At 46.4% G+C, this 14,240-nt stretch overlaps 1 protein-coding gene across 4 annotated transcripts in view; it reads right to left on the bottom strand.

Moving 5' to 3' along the window:
• PTPN11 (protein tyrosine phosphatase non-receptor type 11) overlaps nucleotides 1-14,240 on the bottom strand; it is a 44,841-nt gene that overhangs the window by 26,368 nt on the left and 4,233 nt on the right. For all 4 annotated transcript variants that reach the window (XM_058656987.1, XM_058656988.1, XM_058656990.1 and 1 more), the window contains exon 2: nucleotides 527-649. In XM_058656987.1, coding sequence (XP_058512970.1) covers nucleotides 527-649 — 123 coding nt within the window. The remainder of the gene's footprint in view (nucleotides 1-526; nucleotides 650-14,240) is intronic.

Here is a 14,240-nt window from a genome sequence, read left to right as displayed (position 1 = left end):
AAAATCCTCTAAAATAAATTTATCTTTTAATTCTATTTTGTACAAACTTTCCAAGTCCCCCAGTGTCGTTCCTATACAATGCAAATGTGGTACAAGAATAGCAACGCCCTCAGGAAGGACACATGCCAGCCTCTCGGTGGCGGTTTCCTCTGGGGAGAGAGAGGAGGAGGGGGCCAGGCACAGGAACAGAGGGGGCCACAACTTCCTTAGCCACATCTTCTTTCTTGACAAAGCAAAGTGATCCAAAAGAACCCTTAAGCGATGTTTGCTACTCAGGAACCAGGCTCCAGAGGCGTGGGCCCAGGATCACGCTTGGAGAACTTCAGGACCTGTCTGGTCTGTCCGACTTTGCCCCAGCAGGTGGAGGCGGGGAGATGGCCGTCACAGGCACCTCTGCTGAACTCCCCACAGCTCCCCACTGCTGTAGCGGGGCAGACAGCAGTCCTCAACCTCACAGCCGGGGCAAGCCATCCACAGGTGGCTTGACCATATCCTATCTGGATCTTCCCTATAACTCCCCACTTACCTGACGGAAAGGGTGAAGTCTCCAGGGTTACTTTTGCTGGGCCGGGCCAAAAAACTGCCATCAACTCCTCTTGTCAAGAGTAGGTTTTCTGCCTCCACGCCAGTGATATTTGGGTGAAACCATCTGCAGAAAGAGAGCAATAAAGTTACAAAGGCCTCTGTCAGCACTGCTTCCCACGGCAGCACTGCCAGGACGCCCTAGGAGTGAGTGGGAGAGCTGACAAGGCAGCAGCTTTCCTGCACCTTCCCCTGCTTCTCCTTGGTCACCAGCCCCTCCAGGCCCTCCGGGTAGGGGTCTGGTATCCTGGTAGCACTGTGGGAGAGGCGGGGAGGATTCACAGTCCTCTTGGGGGGCCACAGGGTCAGGACTCAGAGCACGTGGAATAAGAAGGAGCCAGTAAGTCAACAAATGAACTTGTGAGTGTCTCGCGGCAGAAGCAGACACAAGCATGGAAATGGAGAAAACCAGGGCACTTATCGCGGTGCTAGGCTGTAACTGGAGTCATGAGTGCAAACTTTAATACTGAACATACAGAAGGAATAAATATATGGATATAGGAATCAAAATGTATGCTCCTGTGTGTATGTGTGCTTATGAAGACACACATGCATACACACCTTTAAAAAACAATTTGAGGCCTGGCGGCGTGGCCTAGTGGCTAAAGTCCTTGCCTTGAACGCCCCGGGATCCCATATGGGTGCCAGTTCTAGTCCCGGCAGCTCCACTTCCCATCCAGCTCCCTGCCTGTGGCCTGGGAAAGTAGTCGAGGACGGCCCAAAGCATCGGGACCCTGCATCCGCGTGGGAGACCTGGAAGAGATTCCTGGTTCCCAGCTTCCTATCGGCGCGTACCGGCCTGTTGCGGCTCACTTGGGGAGTGAATCATCGGACGGAAGATCTTCCTCTCTGTCTCTCCTCCTCTCTGTATATCTGACTTTGTAATAAAATAAATAAATCTTAAAAAAAAAAAAAAACAATTTGAAAGGCAGAGTTACAACAGAGAGGAAAGCAGAGATGGAAATCTTCTATCCAGTGGCTCCCTGTCCAAAGGAGACCAAGGTTGGATTCCCCAGCTCCTACCTTGTGCCCAGCCCATCCCCAGCCATCAGGGCATTTGAGAAGCAAACCAAGGAATGGAAGTGTACCTGCTTGCTCACTCACTCTCTGCACCTCTCAATTTTTAAAAGTTATTTTAAAAGATTATACTCCATTAATTCAATAGGAAATCAGGAATCCACACATATATTTTTGCTGAAGATTAACTGGTAGGTGACCAGTTTGAAAGACAGTGAGAGAGGGAGACTCTTGCATCCGCTGGCTCACTCTTCCCCAAATGATGACAACAGCTGGAGCTAAGCCAGACCAATGCCAGGCATCAGGAATTCCTCTGGGTCTCCCACATGGGTGCTAGGGTAAGAGGAGACAGAAAACACAGAAATAGAGGCTGATCTTAGGGCACAATGGGTTAAGCCACCATTTACAATACCAATATCCCATACTGGGGCATCTTTTTGAATCCTGGCTACTCTACTTCTGATCCAGCTTCCTGTTAATGCTAAGACCCGGGGTCACTGCCACCCCCATGGAAGACCTGCATGGAATTCCTGGCTCCTGGCTTCAGCCTGGCCCTTAAGGGCATGTGGTATTATTCCCTCTTTCCCTCCCTCACCCACTCACCGGCCTTGGTTAATGTTTTTTTAAAGACCCTTTAAGCTACCATCTAAGAAAGAACAAAAACAGAAAGAAAAGCACCACATTAGTCAACAAGTTCCAGTTGGGCAAGAAATGTCAATGGCAAGGACCCAGGTGGCCACAACAGGAGCAGGGAGAAGCAGCACACCAGACAGACAGGCGAAGGCAGCCAAGGGGGTTACAAGTTGGATGGCCAAAAAGAAGCAAAGAATAATTCCCCGGCTTTTGGATCAGGGCAACTAGAAGACCGAAAGCTCAGTGTAGAGAGATGCAGAAAAGGTGGAGAGGAAAACCAGATGTGTGACCATCAGGATGTGGGAAATCTGAGCTGCTGAGAAGCCATCAAGCATCCGGGACACACAGAGCTCTACTGCTCGACAGATGTTGGTACTGCCCACCCTAACAACAAACAGAAGGTTATATCCTGACAATAACCAGCAGGGTCCACACGGAGCAGCCTTGAAGCCGCCACTGGTAGTATCTGCATCAACCTCCGGCCATTCTGCTTTTGATGCAGCTTCCTGTTCACGCGTCGTAGGAAGCAGCAGAGCAGGGCTCATCTCAAATAAGAGACCAGGATGGGGTTCCAAGCTCCTGTCTGGGCCAGTCCAGGCCATCTGAAGACGGAACCAACAGACAGAAAACTGAACTCTCTCTCATGCTCTCCCTTTCAAATAAAAATAAATAAGATTTTAAAATGATGAGAAAAACCCGGTGCAATAGCCTAGCAGCTAAAGGCCTCGCCTTGCATGCGTCAGTATCCCTTATGTAAGCTGGTTCTAATCCTGGCTGCTCCACTCCACCCAGCTCCTGTTTGTGGCCTGGGAAAGCAATGGAGGACCACCCAGGGCCATGGGGACCTGTACCTGTGTGGAAGATCCAGTGCAGGCTCTGGCCATTGCAGCCACTTGGAAAACGAATGAGCAGAGGATCTTTCTCACTGTGTATCTGCCTTTCTAATTTAAAATATATATATATATTTTTTTAAAGTGATGAGAAAATTCAAGAATCCAGATATAATGTGGCTGGTTTATTTTAAGTCAAATTAACTTCCGATTTTCTTACAGTGTCTTTTTAGAACTTTGAAGAAAAATCTAAACATCTTTCTGACTGATCTGAAAAAAAGCACAAGGCTCAGATCGAACCAGTAAAATATCTGTTTGCTTTGTGCTCCACCTGAGGGCTTTGTCGGAAGCAGCCTGCCTTTCATGCAGGGAAACATGAGCCACAGCGCACACGATACCTGCCACGCCGTCCTGCGTGCAGATCGTTTCTTCAATCGCCTAATTAACGGAAGGAAAAAAAATCGTCTTTGTCTTTGGCTTCTTTGATCTCTATTCCCATATAGGTGCTTAGAGCTCCAGGGAATCAAAAAGGAAGAACAAACGGTTTCCAGCTATTTATAATGTTTCAAAAAGTATGAGGGAACTCTTATATTAACCCTGACTGTACCCACATAAACTAATTAAAATGTCAAATCTCTTCTATTTTTGGCTGCAAAACAATTCTGTGAACTTGGGGTGGCAGTCTGAAGCTGAATTCCACACACAGCTTCTATCAATAGGGGAAGAAAATAGAAAAAGTGAATTGTTGTATAATACTGGTTTTAGAGACCAAGTCTTTCAGAATATTATAGTTTACAAACAAAAAAAAGGGACAGGCATTTGGCACAGGAGTTCCGTTGCTACTAGGGATGCATACATACATTTCATTAGAACACCAGGGATAGGGACCAGTGCGGTAGTACAGAGGCTAAAGTCCTCACCTCGCACATGCCGGGATCCCATACGGGCGCCGGTTCTAATCCCAGCTGCCCTGCTTCCCATCCAGCTCTCTGCTTGTGGCCTGGGAAAGCAGTTGAGGACGACCCAAAGCATTGGGACCCTGCACCCGCATGTGAGACCTGGAGGAGGTTCCTGGATCCTGGATTTGGATCAGCTCAGCTCTGGCCATTGCAGCCACTTGGGCAGTGAATCAACAGACTTAACATCTTCCTTCCTGCCTCTCCTCTCTGTATATCTGACTGTCCAATAAAACAAATTTTAAAAACAAATACTGGGGATGCACATGTACGTTACATCAGCACACCAGGGATGCACACATGCACTCGGTGTTTGATACCTGGCTGTTTCCAATTATCATCCTGCCCACGCGCATCCTGGGAGGCAGCAGCTGACGGCGTAGTGGCAAAAGTCCTCACCTTGCACGCACCAGGATCCCATATGGGCTCTACTCCCGGCAGCTCCACTTCCCATCCAGCTCCCTGCCTGTGGCCTGGGAAAGCAGTAGAGGGTGACCCAAAGACTTGGAACCTTGCACCCGCGTGGGAGACCCAGGGAAAGCTCCTGGCTCCTGGCTTTGGATCGGCTCAGCTCTAGTCAGTGCAGCAACTTGGGGGAATGAACCAGCAGATGGATCCTACTATCTCTCCTTCTCTCTGTAAATCTGCCTTTCAATCAAAATATATAAATCTTCAAAGAAAAAAAAAAACGATGAAGACAGTAGATTCTGGCTTATGAGCTTGGATTCTGGTCACCCACACAGGATTCCTGGATTGAGCACTGCGGCCATGTCTGGAGTGAGCCAGTAGATAGAAGGTTTCTTTCTCTATCTCACCCCCTCTCTCTCTCTTTGCCTTTCAAATAAAAAGCAAATCTTAGGGAGAAAACAAAAAGGAAGCAATATACTTTGACAAGAAATATACTTTTAAAATTCTGGCAACTATTGGGGCTGGCACCAGGGTACGGTCGCTACTCCTCAGCCTGCACAGCAGGCATCCTATATGGGCAATGGGTTGAGTCCCGGCTGGTCCACTTCCCAGCCAGCTCCCTGCGTGTCCTGGGAAGGCAGCAGAGAATGGCCAAGGTGTTTGGGCTCCTGCAACCATGTAGGAGACCGAGAGAAAGCTCCCGTCTACTGGCTTCAGATTAGCTCAGCTCTGGCCATTGCAGCCATGTGAGGAGTGAACCAGCACAGGGAGGACCTCTATCAGCCTTTTAAGAAAAATAAATCTTTTTTTTTTTAAATTGACAAATATTTCCCAACTGTTCTCAAAACAAGATTATAAACTGCATGTAAAATCCCCATCTCCCTTCACTTTCGTCAATACTATATATAACCACTTTTTTATGTTTGTCAATGGAAAATGGCACATTTCAAGTCTACATTTCTTTGTGAGACTGAGGACTTTTTCATGCTTTCAAACCACTTTTTCCTTTTTCTGAGTAGTCAATTTATCATTGTTCACTTCCTATTAAATTTCTTTTATTGGCAGGAGCTCTTGAAATAACCGGAAAAATCATCTTGCATCCTATGTGGGGAAAACATTCGTACCAGGGGCTTTCCCCCTCACCACCAGGCCTCATCCTGCACCGTGCCTTTTCACCCTGCGGGTTTTTTTTCCTACAGCAGTTCATCATGGCATGGTAAAATTTATCAGGTTTTTCCATTATGACTTCTGGTTTTCTGGCCACGCTTATAAACTCACCACTCATAGAAGTGATGTGCAGTGGAAATAAATGAAAACCCTTAGCACATAGCCAATCCTAAGAGTTTCATTTTTAGAACCCAGGATTTAGCTTTCGGCCAGAAAATGTTTACAATCAAGTCCGAGGGTCTCACAGGATTTTGCAAGTGGGGACCCCTCTCACAGTCGAATGGTCTCTCCGGGTCCCTCAGATGTGCCGTCCGTGACCTTGACCCTGTTTTTCTCCCCGGGGACCTCATGGCCAGATCCCTGTCCTGTCTCCTCAATTCATCATGCTTGCCCTGGCTGATATGCAAGTGGTGTCTAAAAACACATTTTTACAATGTGTCCACTGGGGAATAGACAACATAGTGTTGGGTCACAATTTCTTTTTTTTTTTTTTGTATTAATTTTATGTAACTGAAAGGCAAAGACACAGACAGACACAGAGAACTCTTCCATCTGCTGGTTCACTCCCTAACGCCCAGAACAGCCAGGGCTGGGCCAAGCATAAGACAGCGGCCCACAATTTAATCGGGTTCTCAAAAACGGCCAACAGGGTCCTATCTACGTGAGCCAGCACTGCTGCCCTCGTGGGGCACTTGGGCAGAAAGCTGAGATCGGCAGCCAAAGCCAGCACTGAAGGCCAGGGACACCAATGCAGAGCACAGGCCACCCAGGCCACCTGGCAACCACCGTTCCCAACGCCAGCCCCAAACCACACATTTCTAATGTTTCCCTCAGTGGCACATGCTTCACCTGCCAGTTAGAAGCTAGACTGGCAATGCCACAGGGCCCAGGAGATCCTTACTTCTTGTCCAGTGTGCCCCCATCCTTCTTGCAAAGGGGCTAATGCAATGATGGCAGAGGAAAAGGAGCCCAATCAGAAAACACCTCCACAGAGGTGGGCAATTATTCCACCAAGGTCACAGCAGGTAGACTGTAAACTGCTTGGCTTCAAGTTTTCTTTAATTCATGAGACAAAATACAATTTTTCTATCAAATGTATTTAAAAATGACCAACAAAAAAAACCTGCTGAATTCCGAATTTGCTTTCCCCCCTACAATACAGACAATAAGCATACACATTTTAAAGGAACACATCCTTTTTTAAAGATTTATTTTAGGGCTCGGCGGCGTGGCCTGGTAGTTAAGGTCCTTGCCTTGATCCCATATGGCCGCTGGTTCTAATCCCGGCAGCTCCACTTCCTCTCTGTCTCTCCTCCTCTCAGTATATCTGACTTTGCAATAAAAATAAAATAAATCTTTAAAAAAAAAATTTATTTTAATTGGAAAGGCAGATTTACAGAGAGGACAGACCCCACCCTCTGGCCCATTCCCCAAATGGCCACAATGGCCAGAGCTGAGCTGATCCAAAGCTGGGAGCCAGGAGCCTGCTCTGGGCCCCCCATGCAGGTGCAGGGCAGTCCTCCCCTGCTTTCCCAGGCCACAGGCAGGGGCTGCAGAGTGAGGAGTAGCTGGCACATGAACCTACCCGTGAGATGCCAGTCCTTGCAGGCAGAGGATTAACCAACTGAGCCCAAAACACACCCATTTTTATTGATAACATGGTTGAATCATCCTAAACATTAAATAGGCCCAGCTATCACAGCACGAAAAACAAGAAATATCAGATATCATCCCCTAATTATTCAAATTGTAAAAATGGCAAAGATAAGGCAATTTGCCCAATGTGCAATTTAACTGGGAAAGAAATGTTTCAAAGTACATAAAACATTTTCTTTTTTTAAAGCTACTACTACAGCTAAATAAGCTGAAACATGGGGTTAAAAGTTTCTAACATGGGCCCAGCGTGATAGCCTAGTGGGTAAATCCTCACCTTACAACCACCAAGATCCCATACAGGCACCAGTTTATGAACAGAATGCTCCACTTCCCTTCCAGCTCCCTGCTTGTAACCTGGGAAAGCAATCAAGGACGGCCCAAAGCTCTGGAACCCCGCATCCCCATGGAAGACCCAGAAAAAGCTCCTGGCTCCTGATTGGCTCAGGTCCCGCTGTTGCAGCTACTTGGGAAGTGAACCAGCAGACAGAATATCTTTCTGTCTCTCCTCTCTGTAAATCTTTCCAATAAAAATAAAATAAATCTTAAAAAAAAATTCTGACATGCAATTAGCAACATCATAGTAAGGACTGAATAATGGAAGAATCATGAATGAATGTCGAACCAATGAAAGGAGCAGGATATTTACGGGGACTTAAAGTAGCTCCCCACCCACTCTCTAGTTACAATGGGCATGGCTGGCAAAGTGACACATTAGAGAAACATTAGATTATTGTATACCATACATTGTAATGAGCCATTACAGAAACATTACAGAGAGAGAGAGTGTGTGTGTGTGTGTATTATTTTTCTTTTTTTTTTTTTTAAGATTTCTTTTATTTTTATTACAAAGTCAGATGTACTGAGAGGAGGAGAGATAGAGAGGAAGTGGAGCTGCCGGGATTAGAACCAGCGGCCATATGGGATCAAGGCGAGGACCTTAGCCACTAGGCCACGCTGCCGAGCCTAATGTGTGTATTACTTTTCAAAAACTTTCTTTCTTTTTTGAAAAACAAAGAGAAGGGGAAAAGCTCTTCGTCTGCTGGTTCAGTCCTCACATGTCTGCAATAGCCAGCTCCGGGCCAGGCTGACACAGCACAAGCACTATGGGCACCATTACAGCCCTGGCTGCTCCTCTTCTGGCCCAGCTCCCCACACAAGGGGCCTGGGCTTGCCACCTGGTAGTATCCAGGTGAAGCCCCTGCCTTCTGGCTTCTGATTGTCTCAATCTGGTCATGGCGCAGTTGGGGTAGATCTCTCTTCCCTCTGTCCTGTGTAACTCTTCCAGGTACATAAAATCTTCTTAAAAAAAACAAAAAGAGAGAGAATGGTAACACAAAGGGAATAACATGCTGACAATGGTCATTCAGAACTGGTAGCTATTTTTGTTTATTCTTGTAACTTCTTCATCAGAAACTGATTCAAAATTTACAAGGTTAAAGCTGTTTCCAGCATGTCTTGCAAGTTCATGTGCTTGAGTCATCAGCATGACTTACAGCACCAGGACGTTCCCCATCCTCATACCTGAGATGCAGCTTCATGGCTGCCAACGTGGGACAACAGGAATAGACGGCAAGAGATGACGGGGCTGCAGGAGACAGCTTACATCCTCACCACTCAGGATGGAAGGACTTTTTTAAAAGGTTTATTTTATTTTTATTGGAAAGGAAGGCAGATATACATAGAGGAGAGACAGACAGGAAGATCTTCCATCCGTCGATTCACTCCCAAGTGACTGCAACGGCTGGAGCTGAGCTGCTCCGAAGCTAGGAGCCTGGAGCCTCTTCTAGGTCTCCCAAGCGGGTACAGGGTTCCAAAGTTTTGGGCCGTCCTGGACTGCTTTCCCAGGTCACAAGCAGGGAGCTGGATGGGAAGTGGAGCTGCCGGGATTAGAACCGGTGCCCATATGGGATCCGGGCGTGTTCAAGATGCTCAAGGTAAGGACCTTAACCACCCAAACCAATGATTTTTGTATGCTTATTACAATTTTGTCAAAGCAGCTGGGAGCTGGCTCTGATAATATGACAAAATAAAGTGTAAGGTAGGTTACAATTACAGCCCTCATACTGTGTCATTATGCAGATTAAACAGACTGCACTTAGACACAAATATAATCAGGTAGATAGAGCCCCTCACACACACATAGGCCTACAAATAGATGTACGCATGAGTGTGTGGCTAGTATGTGTATGCAAGTGGGGGGGGGAGCTTCCGGCTCTCAGTGTTGCGAGGGCCTAGAAACAACTATTTACACATATACATACACATTTAGTGTATGTATGTGACATCTAGTATGGTCACATCTAGTGACCTAAAAAATAAATTACAACTACATTTACTGCAGGTTCACCATGTGCCTGAGTGCAAACTGGAAGAAAGACATCATACTTTCAAGCATTACATTCTGCTATTTATTCCCAAAAAATTCCGCAGCAGGATTCTGAATTCAGATCGTCTCCTAATGTAACTGTGCCTTCTCACCTTCACTTATTTTACCAAAATCATAGTTTCCTATAATGTTCTATTGATACAGGGTGTCCGGAACACACCATAAAAGCTGTTTCCAAGGCTGAAGGTGAGGCTGGGTAAGCACCACCCACGCCCGGTAGCTAGATCAGCAACGGAAGATGAGGCGATTGTCATCCTTACCCTTCCATTAAGTAACCTGCACTACTTCACTTACAACTTATAATTAGACCTATCCTGTCATTAGCACAAATGGACGAGAGTGATGTTTTCCAGGGAAATTTAGTAACCAGCATTTAGCACAGGGGCGGGACAGCACAGCACCCAATAAACCTTCGTTTCCACTGTTGCTGTTCTTATGGTTCTCAACATCATTGGTGTGGATTATACAGGATAGATATTTCTCAGGCATAATTATGCTAGCTTCCCATAGGCCATTCTGATAGAGGTGTCACTTAAGCTGCATGGCTTTATAGCTAATTCATAGCTCTGACGCCGACTCTGCATTATTTAAAATTGTGTGGAGTTTCTACTCCATACTGCATAAACTGAAGCTTTAATATATTTCAATCTCTTCTTCTTTGGCTAGTTCTTCAAAAAGCATTTATGATTACTGAAAACCTTTTTACCAATCATCTGTTTAACATGCCTGTGCAATCACAGACAGTCCTGGGATGTGTCCTCATATTTGCAGGAGGCTGATAGCAGGCATTCAACCTCTGAGATGTGTAGGGGAAGATAATGAAGAAGGGTGGCATAATGGGCATCTTTGTTTATACAGCTGACCTCAGGGTTAGAAGCACTTGGAATATGAAGCACCAGACAAAGAATAGGGACTCCACACATCTGCACCCTGTGCTAGTCAGATACGCGACACAATTGGGGTTAGTCTCCAAACCAAGCCAGCAAAACCTGCACAATGCAACTGAATCAACATCTCTGAATGGAGGGACAAGGACAGGCTAAGGCAATACAATCCTGAGTTTATCAATAAGGGAATGAACACATCAAGCCAATGGGATTAGTAGGGATACAATTTCCAGTCCTCCCCATGCACATAGTAGGTACTAGATAAATCAGAGTCACATGAACAGGAGAGCCTGCCAACCCTGCCGATGCCTCCTGTCTGCCCCTCGGCTGGCATCACCTCTCAGGTCATGATGTGGCCCGGGGTATCATCCATCTTCTGAAAGGACTGACACACACAACGTACACATTGGCACTTGTGAAAAACAGCCTTTTTCAAATCAATGCCTGAAACAAACAGCCGAGTGTTGGGGACACGGAGCTATCCACGACCTGTCTTGGATGGCCTGAGTTGAGTCCCAGTTGCTCTACTTCCGATCCAGCTTCCTGCTGAGGTACATCCTGGGAAGCGGAGGACCACAGCTCAAGTACTTGGATCCCCAGCACCACATGGGAATCCGAGATGGAGCTCCAGGCTCTTGGCTTCCGCCGGGGGCCTAGCTGTTGTGGATATCTGGGGAGTGAATCAGTGCATAAAACATTTTCTCCCTTTGAAACAAAATGAAATAAATCAACAAGAATTAAACATCTCCTCTGAACTATTAGTAATTGTTTCTTTTTTTTATTATTCATTAACTACATTGTATCATGTGACACAGTTTCATAGGTACTGGGATTCTCCCCACCCCTCCCCAAATCCTCCCACCATGGTGGATTCCTCCACCTTGTTGCATAACCACAATTCAAGTTCCGTTGAGATTCCCTCATTGCAAGCATATACCAAACATAGAGTCCAGCATCTTATTGTCCAGTCAAGTTCAACGGCTTCTTAGATATATCCTCTGTGGTCTGAGTAATTGTTTCTAAAATCAGACTTCAGTGCCTACTATGCAGGAGGAGGATGCTGAATGGGCTTGAAGAAATCAAAGACCTAATCCATGCCTGCAGGAGTTCACAAACCCAGCCTCTATGCTCAACATCAGAGCCACAATCTAAATCCCTCATTAGCGAATGCAGCGTCTGCAAAGCCTTTGCTCTCTGAGGCTGGGAACTTAACTTACGCCAAGTGGATAAAAACTGCTGATGAAACAAAAAGAAAAGATAATGACGCTGAATATTTTGTTTCATCTCTACATCCCCCACTCCAGTGATGTGCGGAAACAGGGAAGCAGTTTAATCATTTCGGGAACTTGTCCTGAGGACCCCCCGAAGACCAGTCTTGCCTGGGACACCCACATCTATGAGCAGGGTGCCTCAGTGTGAGTTCCGGCGCCTCCAGCTCATGCACCCTGGGGAGGCAGCAGGTGTCAGGCCAGGGATCAGGGCCCCTGTGCCCCACATGGGAGACATGGGTGGGCTAAGTTCTAGCCTCCTGCCTCTGGCGTGCTGTATACATCTGGGGAGTGAACCAAAGCACAGCTGATCTCTCCCTCCCTCTCTCCCATTCATATAGCAAAAAAACAACAAATGTTTGAGTCTAACGTCAGTCTCTTGCCCACATACAAAGCAATATTCTTACTTGTGGCTCAAGAGAAATGACCCTCTTTGTCCTCGAAGAGAAAAGGTTTACCATTTAGAACTCTGTGCAGGCTACAAGCCCAGTCCTCCTTTCTAATGTAGGGAACTGGAGACTGGCACTGTGAGAAGCTCTGTGCCCACAGCACTTCCCGGCGGGGGGCAGAGAGCGCTGCCTTCCCAAATCGCCATCTTCCCCTCAGGCGTCGCTGAGCAGCCATGACAAGGCAATCTAAGAAAACTGCCCCCAAAGCTGGTCCCACCGCCCGCCCGCCTGGCTCAGAGCTGCTCCCCTCACCTGTCTCATCTCCCTAAGTGCCCTCACACCCCCTCCCAGCCGCCAGGGAGATATTTTTAAATAGATCAGCTCATGCCCCTGATCACATTCTTCTGTGGTTTTGCACTGCTCTTAAAATACAATTCAAATTCCTCTCCATGGTCGCACAATACAGAGGACCTTAAGAATAATGGACTTGGCCTATAGCTCATTATCTTTAGACAGCAGATGTGTGTATGTATGGGGGGCTTCAAGAAGTTATAGAAAATACTATTTAAAAAACATGCAGGGAGTTTAAAATTCTTCACATCAAAATAAACTTATCTTTTAATTCCATTTTTCACAAACTTTCTCAAGTGCCTGCTTATATATGTATGCATGCACAGAACAACACTTACATTATATACACATAATATATACTCATGTATGTACAGCTCAGTATACGTGTGTGTGTGTGTGTGCACTAAACAGCCTATTCTACAGTGATAAATTTAAATTGTACATTTCAGTTTGGTACTAACATTATCAAACACTTTGGTAATGGTATAAAAATCTGACTCCAATTCAACGCTTCCTGCAAACATGCTTAGTATCTTTCCTATTTCAACATTGCTATGGGTCACAATGCACACACAGAAATGCATCACAGTTAACTGGGCTACATTTCAGGGGCCTCAAACCCTTGGTTGCAGTCACAGCTGCCACAACCACTTGGCTTTTGTTGCCCTTTAAAATGTCAGCTTTGGGTAGCAAGTGCTGCCTGCACTGCCCAAAGGAGAGGCGGATCCACTCAGGGTCTCCATTGTTGCAAAGCTGCTGGACAAAGCACACCAAAGCCTGCTTGTCACCATGGCAAACGCGAGCTGGCGCTGCCGTTCCAGGATCCTGTGTGACTCCCGACAGTCTCCACTCTGACCACACACGACACAGCTAAGTCAGCTCAGCAGCGGTCCCTGAGCCTGAACAGCCCTGCTCGGAAGCCTGGCCTTGTGTCACAAATAAAGACAACTCCGTTTCAATGGCAAATACACAGAAACTGTTATTTTTTCAGCCAAGCAAGTTTATTTACTCCCACAGGAGATAAACAAACATGGCCACCAGGCACAGCCTGGGATAAAATGTACTTGATCTGTCAGATATAGCAACAACTTCAAGCATGAGAACAAGCTCAATTTTCTGTTCTGCACCTCCCAACCACCTCTAGTCATTATCCTACACATCTTCCAAGCAAACGTGAGAGCTGTGCTCCACGCGGACGGGGCAGCTCAAAGGACACCACAGAGCACAGACCTCAACCCCCTGCAGGGGCAGCCAGCCAGCTGCTCGGGCCTTACTTTAACATCTGTGTTGAGATTTCAGTATATGGAATAATTTTTAAGGTAAGTATTTTTTTAAATTATTTTAATTTATTTATTTTCATTTTCCTTGAAAGGCAAAGAGAGAAATCTTCTGTTTACTAGCTAAACAAAGTCTGCAACAGCCATGGCTGGGGCACGCCAAAGCCCAGAGCCAGAAAACGTGTCGCAGCCTCCCACGTGGTAGTCAGGGACTCAGCACCTGAGCTGTCACCTGCTGTCAGAGTGGACCTCAGTAGGAAGCCAGAGTTGCAAATGGAGCCAGATGTGAACCGAGGCACTCCAATATGGAATGCAATTAACCCAAGTGCACCTTAACTACTGTATCGCATACACAGCCCTTCTATAGATATTTTAAATACTGAACCCATACCAAAATCTAAACCCTTAAGATACCAATTAAAAAGGAATTATT

This window comes from Ochotona princeps, chromosome 29, assembly GCF_030435755.1.
Source record: "Ochotona princeps isolate mOchPri1 chromosome 29, mOchPri1.hap1, whole genome shotgun sequence".
Taxonomy (NCBI): domain Eukaryota; kingdom Metazoa; phylum Chordata; class Mammalia; order Lagomorpha; family Ochotonidae; genus Ochotona; species Ochotona princeps.
The sequence above is the reverse complement of the archived record's forward strand: the minus strand, read 5'-3'. Positions and strand labels throughout refer to the sequence as shown.